This window comes from Hemibagrus wyckioides, linkage group LG01 (assembly GCF_019097595.1).
Source record: "Hemibagrus wyckioides isolate EC202008001 linkage group LG01, SWU_Hwy_1.0, whole genome shotgun sequence".
NCBI classification, from domain to species: domain Eukaryota; kingdom Metazoa; phylum Chordata; class Actinopteri; order Siluriformes; family Bagridae; genus Hemibagrus; species Hemibagrus wyckioides.
The window spans coordinates 18,373,795-18,381,014 of record NC_080710.1 but is presented as its reverse complement, the minus strand read 5'-3'; the positions used below and the strand labels follow the sequence as shown (position 1 = coordinate 18,381,014).

Sequence of the window (7,220 nt, the reverse complement as noted above, 5' to 3'; positions counted from 1 at the left end):
AACTCACCGGTTAATTATCAGGTTAAGTGGATGTGTTAGAGCAGGAAACTAACCAAACAAGGATGAGAAAAAAGGTTAAGGTAGAAAACTCCGCATAGCTAAATTAACAAATTCCAGGAGTACTTATATCAACACTGTAGGTGTTCACTGCGTATTTTGCTTTGTGGTAGTGGTGGAGAGGGGGTGTTGATCACTTTCACGCACGGACCCAGCTGTGCACTGGCCCCCCATTTGTGATTGGTCCCTCCTTCGAGTAAAGGAGCCAGTCACTCATTCACTATGGTATGCGTTGTTTACTGCGAAAGGAAGAGGAATAGAGAAACATGTGGACTTGACCGAAGCAGAGACTCGGGTCTTTAGATGCAGAGGGACCGTAACGAGAGTGACAACAGGACCTTGGTGCAATCACCTGAAGAGACGATATAAAAACGCATATTTTTTGACGCAGAAATTGAATACTGAGTTTCAAAGGAAAAGAAGCAACCCTGCGACTGGAGCTCGGAAAAGCTATGGCTGAGGGTACGTGGACACGGTGATGGGTGAATGTGATGGAGGTCTATCAAGGTAGCAGTTCGCAAGATTAGGGCGGCTGGGGGTTGGGTTTCTTTACATTGTGTCAGGTTTTAGGGTTTCTTCCCCAAATCTTTCGCCCTGACCCTCCCACTTTTCACTCCTGGAAGGCGAATAGATGGTCAAGCCTCCCTTTGTTTTCTCTTTACCCTTTTGCTCAAGATAAGGTTTGTCCTGAAAGGTCACTTTGGTCTGGGGGCAAAAAGGACACGAGCAACGCAAGGTTTAAATTTCACTGAAGATGGGTTCGATTTCACACCACGATTTTCAAGGTGAAATTGCCATTTTTCGACCTTATGATTAATTGTATATGTTACTTTAGAAAAACATTTTATCAGGCGACAGAAATCTACAGGGGCCCAAAGCCGGACAATGCAAATTCTGCGTAGCCAGGATTGTGTGTTTGTGTAATGAAACATTGTGTGGTGTAAAGATTTTCGTTTAATTAAAACGTGTATTAAGAAATAATTTACATTGTCTTGATGCGAACATCTGTAACTTTTTGTACCACAAATTCAGATTCTGTATCCGTGAAAATGAAGAGTGCCCCAACCCAATTTTCGCACTAATTTACTCAGGCGTTCTGTGTTGCAGATGTAGCCTATCACAACTGGTCTATTAAAATGTTTAATTTCATCATTAATTCATAGAACTAGCTGTATTTTTCTCAGCAGGCAATTCACATTTTTTGCTACCTTTGGTTATATATGCCAATAAAAATGTAAACAGGTTAATTTAATGCATCAAAACTTTGTGCCGGAACTGTATTAATTCGGCCTCAGGTGCTTTCTGATGAACTAGAAATGGGTCTGTGTTTGTATTTTATGGTTCCCCCCCCCAATAATGGCATTATATATCATTGCAGGAGGGTGCACTAAACCCGAGGAAGAGGAGGGACAGAGCATTGGGGAAGACACGCAGTCGTTCCACGGTGTCGGTGTGTGCAAATGGTTCAATGTGCGCATGGGTTTCGGCTTCTTGTCCATGAACAGTAGAGAGGGAGTGCCGCTTGAAGCTCCAGTCGACGTGTTTGTCCACCAGGTGACCTTTTTTTTTTTTTTAAAAAAAAAAAATAATTTTAATCCCCCACACCTCAAAAAGTTGTTTCCTTGTGCTTGGACTGTGCTACAACTGCTAAAGCTTGTGATATGACTGATTACTGGAATGATGTCTCGCAACAATATACAGAAACCAGGATGTCCTGAAATGACCCACCCATGCTGGGGTATTTACCTTTGCTGATCTGTTTCCCATGCAAGACTGCTGCCTCCACCCCTAAAAAAAAATCACTGGTGTGGTTTTTTTGTTTCACCTTTTTCATCCTGATTTCCTCTGGCCAGGTTTCTGCTGAAAAGTCATTAAAGGCTATCTGAGGTCTTTTGAGACCCACCCCCATGCCCCTCAAACTACAGTATGCTAATGGCTCATAGAAATGGGAGATTGTGCTTTTTTTTCTCTTAAAGTCACTAAGACCCACTGGGGAGCCACCACTCTTTCTGAAGTAGTCAGCTAGCATTCTATGGCCAGTGATATGTTCTGCAGCTTAGGATGTATCCATGTTGTGTAGATTGTAACAAGTCATCATATTTTTTTAAAAAAATTATGAAATCTGGAAAGTAGAAAAGACATGTAAAACAAAAATGTATATTACATATCAATGAATTTTGATACAATAACTAGTCAGGCATATTTATCAATACATGATAAATATACATGACCAATTAGCAGAAGAGTGGTCCACATGCTGGGTCTGTAGGAACCACAGTTGTTATGGACCAAAATGAGTAACAGCATGTGAGAGAACAACTGCTGGGATCCGCTAGCCTTTGTACAGACGGACAAAGGAAGCTGTATCCCAATAAAAAGTGCTCTTCTCACCCATGACCGACCCCCACTTTATCTAGAGAGCCATCCCTCCCATTGTCCTCTGATGTCTTCCTCTCCTTCTCCCCTACTTCTCAAAGTAGCCATGTGTGACAAATTATACTCCTTAAATATTAAGAAAGGTCAAAAATATATAGGCAAAGATTCATTACAACAATTTAATCATTATATATATATTTTTAAAGTCTATTATGGCTTTTCTTTTAGATGTCCTATTTAGAAGGATTTTTGTATGCTCAAGAATTAATTGCTGTTTAAGATGTTATTGTTTCATTTTCCAAAGCTGCCTGTACATTTTGTACATTCTGTACATTAATTTACCTGGGCAATATGGGAAAAAAAGTTGCTCTGAAAAACTGTAGCTCATAAGAATATAACAGAGAATATAAAATACATTTGTAAAACAAGTGCGAAGAATAGGTTTTAGACTAGGCTCAGAATTAGGTTGTAGGACCCCTTTCTAAGTATTCAGTTGAAGGTTCCATTCTAATGTTTTAGGGATGGAGAAAGATGTTAATATTTATTACTGCAGAGACTTGTGTTGTATAACTTGTGTTTACTAGTCCCTACTAGGCGCTGCATTTGATATGGTTCATCACTTGATGCTAGAACAACTTTAAAACACTGTTTTACTTGGTTCCAATATTATCCATACTGTTTTTGATGTATTTAAATTATTGGGCAGTGTGAACCTGTTGGGGATTGTGTTTACTTCAAAATCAAGCTATTCAGGGGCAGAAAGTGCCTTTTGAAAAAGTGAATTTGAGTCATTTGAGGCTCTCCATTAAATGTTTTATTTCAGTCTGCTGTCCACAATTGATGAATAATGAGTACGTAACACAGAAAGCCTTAGAGTAGACTTGACATTTAAGTGATTCTTTACTTTGTATAAATAGTGTTTTATATAAGTATGAAGTACTTTTTGTTCAATTGAAGTATTTACCTAACCTAAGCCTCATGCAGCCATTAAACACCTCATAGTCCCCAGCTAATATTAGCATTGCTCTTGACACTTCTCACTGACCCATAGCTGTAATTATTTGTCTTATCAGTGAAAATATCTGGGATTTGTATATATCCTTTTATCTAGAATAAAAGTTTTCTCAAGATGAAATGTTTCTCAGGAAGAGAAACATGGTTTTAGCATTGAGCTGATATTGATGATGCACATTAATTTGTCCATTTACAAATGAAACCATGCAAATGTGTTAGGTTATTTTCTTGTATAGGCTTTTTCAGTGCCAGTCCCATCCCCGCACACTTTCAAGTTTTCTATACTTTCAATTCAAAATACATGAACCAACTTGATTATCTAATGAACTGGTAATGTAGGAAGCAGTAAAAACTTGAACCACCACAGGACAGTGGGGTCTCCAGGACTAGAGGTGTGAACCTTTACATGCATCTGTACTGAGGAACCATTTAAGGAATTTTCCTGGGCCCCCACCCCATCTAACTTAGAGGTCAGTGTCAGTGAGACAGGAATTAAGGCATTGGTGAGTAGTATTGGGGGAGGGTATGTGTGAGGGAGCCTCTACTATGGGGTGTGTGGAATGCAGAATCTCCAGGAAACGTAGATGTTGGGTTAATACGCATTCTACCCCATCCTCTAAGTTTGTGGCCCCTCTCAGTAAAGCAGAGAATCAGTTGTGTGATTCTGAACTGAGACAATTTTAGTTGATGCACTAAAAAATGCACATTTGGTCAGACCTGTATGCAAATGACTACAAAGCCAGTAATGCATGTATAGAGCATACAGTAAAATAGAATATAAAGTGGCTTAAAGTTTTTCGTCTTGAATGGAACAAAATTTTTTGTGCACATTTATGTATATTTTTCAGGTAGTTACTGGCCAGAAGTAATTATCTCAATGCTGAAATAATTACCTCAAAGCTGAATTGTAACTGAAATAAAATCACTTTCCTTAGAGATTTTAGGTATCGCTGTTAAAACATCCCATTATGTGTTAGATGTAGTCTGGGACCAGGTTTCACTTCCTGTCAGGATTCTCAATAGTAAATACTAATGAATACTATTTGTTTCTTCTCAGAGTAAGCTACATATGGAGGGGTTTAGGAGTCTGAAGGAAGGTGAGGAAGTTGAGTTTACCTTTAAGAAGTCTTCCAAGGGCCTGGAGTCTGTGCGGGTGACAGGGCCTGGAGGAGCACACTGTATAGGTAGTGAAAAGAGACCCAAAGGCAAGAGTGCTCAGAAACGCCGCTCCAAAGGAGACAGGTGAGTAGACTAAGCATTATATTACCAAAGCTGTTGTGCATTGGGCTTTGTCTTAGCAACTGTACATGAGTGCTTAATCTCACAACCTTAATTCTGAAAGAGTGCATGTCCTTGTTTTATTGCAAGAGGAGATCTTAAACTCACACTTGAGTTTTGTTTGTAAAGTGATTTGGTCTTTTCCTCTCTTCTGGCCTCCACTCTCACTATCCATGAGATAACTCATCTCATGGTTGGGGTCAAACAGACTGGCTTGATATGTGACCTGGATCAATAGCTGTTTAAAATTTTTGGCCACTAGTGCAATTCTATTCAATAGATTTAGCTGAATATCCACCCCCACCCCCTTGGCTATCCTTTACATATTAGACCACTGCCTTGTGTCTGTATGCAGGTTCTGGTTTTTAGAAATTTTAGAACTCGCGATCCATTCATGATCGAGGTAAACACCTAACCAAGATTTTGGAATTTCACACTTTCACAACATGCATGATGTGGACCACTATCTGGATTATAAATATGGACAGATGTTAGAGGTGTATTGGGTGGCCTCCTGGTCACTGAGATCTGGTTTTGGTAAAGAACAAAATGTAGTTGAATTTGAGTAGGGATTGTTACAGCCCCAAATAGTCCCAAGTGGCCTGTCTTTGATACAACTGCCTTGGACCGCGTTGGTCCTTTAAGAGGTGCCACAGCTGTCTAACGTGATTACTCATCCTTGTCAATGACAACGGTACATTTTAACAAGTTGTTTTTGTTAGAGCAGCATTGTCCATATGCTTCATCCTTGTAACATGGACATGTAGCAAGATAACAGCTAGAGAAAAGTGGAAAATATTTTTATCCACTGGGATCTCCCTAAGCTCACAATAAAATGTCACTGCTATGCAGCACAAGAAATGCTATAAAAAATGAACAATCTTGTATACATCAATATTTAAGATAAAACCTGGTTTCTTCTTTCTCTCTCACTCACTCACTCTCTCACACACACACACACACACACAATTAATGAGAGTTGCAAAAACAACTTATACATGCACAAATACAAATTTTGTTTCATATGCTACTGTTCAGGACCCTTGATGCATTGAGCAGGAAACACAGCAGCTCATTTAATTGATAACAGATGTAGGTGCGTGAAAATGGTCAGGGGTCATTGTTGCCATGGAAACTGCATAAGTTTAGGGCTTGGGGGTGAAGTTGGAGGAGCAAGAGGTCATAGTTCATAGGTTAACATTGCAGTTTTTTCTGACAAAGGGATCTATAGACTTTCTGCACACGCTTTCTGTGATTGATCCACACCCCCAAGCTGCTGCTATGGTGGACCCATGTGGACTATCAGTTCAGTGCCTATAAACCACCAGCAGCATCACTGCACTCCCCTGTGTCCCCACATGTCCTTATCTGCATATGCATCAATGCAGTGGTGACAGAGTGCACCCACCACCCATCTGTCATTTACGTTGACCACACGCGGCCATGATCTAACACACTTTCCAAAGCCAACCCCCTCTGAATCTATGCAATGGCTACCAATGGCCAAATAAATTTAGAGCCAATGATTATACATTTGGTTTGAATTGGAAACTGGAACTGACCAGTTACAGAAGATGTACGAATAAAGGAAAGTGTGCTCTATACAACAAAGACTACATCTGCTTTATTAAGCCTTATATTGGATAGCTATGAGGCCCAGCTACTGGTGTGTAGGTTCCATATTACCCATTATTGAATTTCTTATGCAGTGTTTTATTTTTTTATTTCAATAGAAATATAGTTAGCAAATTAGTTTATTATTCTTCCAGTGTCCTGTTGTCTTTTAAAAATTATTTAATCTCTGTTTCTCAGGTGTTACAACTGTGGAGGTTTAGACCACCATGCGAAAGAGTGCAAGCTGCCTCCTCAGCCAAAAAAGTGTCATTTCTGCCAGAGTGTTTCGCACATGGTTGCCAACTGCCCCATCAAAGCCCAGCAGTCCTCACTGAGCTCTCAGGAAACACCTTTCTCTTTGAAGGGAGAGGAAGAAATGGATAATTATTCCCCTCCACCCCCAGAGATCATCAATTGAGGCAAACGTGCACAGAGGAGTTTGGGATAGAGCTCACAAGTCAATCATACCACTACAATAAAAAAGGTGAACATGGGTTCCTAATCAGTGCTGCTTTTGGAACTACCTCAGATATGTCAGAAGAACGAACCATTTTGTCTTCGGTGTAAAACTCAGGGATAAAATTGTTTTATACTCAGGAATTTTCACAGTGCATTATTGAATCTCAATAACAGAAGTGACCTCACTGTATCTGACTTGTGATTATACTTTTCTACATGCTTTGATAATGTTATGGAGAATGTGACATTTTGACTGTCCGACAAAGAGCAGAGGCTGTGGAGACACTACTCTGTAAAGAATGTGTATTTCAGGGATATTTATTATGAGGTTCAGGGTCTGGAACAGGGCTGGGGTGTGTTTACAATCGACTGACCTCAACACTTGGGGCCAAATGAATGTTACGTTGGCATGGCTTGCCAGT

General features: G+C 39.9%; 1 protein-coding gene across 1 annotated transcript; it reads left to right on the top strand.

Annotated features, from left to right (window-relative positions):
* The first annotated feature begins 811 nt into the window (after positions 1-811).
* On the top strand, positions 812-6,757 carry lin28aa (lin-28 homolog Aa). Its single transcript, XM_058399329.1, has 4 exons — positions 812-842; positions 1,436-1,611; positions 4,505-4,689; positions 6,538-6,757. Exons 1-4 carry the CDS (start codon positions 812-814, stop codon positions 6,755-6,757), a joined length of 612 nt encoding a protein of 203 aa, XP_058255312.1.
* The last annotated feature ends 463 nt before the right edge of the window (positions 6,758-7,220 follow it).

Excerpts from the sequence above, each read along its gene's own strand:
- lin28aa (XM_058399329.1), top strand. The coding sequence starts at position 812 with ATGGGTTCGATTTCACACCACGATTTTCAAG. Across the intron at positions 843-1,435 it reads TTCACACCACGATTTTCAAG|GAGGGTGCACTAAACCCGAG; the intron begins GTGAAATTGCCA and ends ATATCATTGCAG. Across the intron at positions 4,690-6,537 it reads CGCCGCTCCAAAGGAGACAG|GTGTTACAACTGTGGAGGTT; the intron begins GTGAGTAGACTA and ends TCTGTTTCTCAG.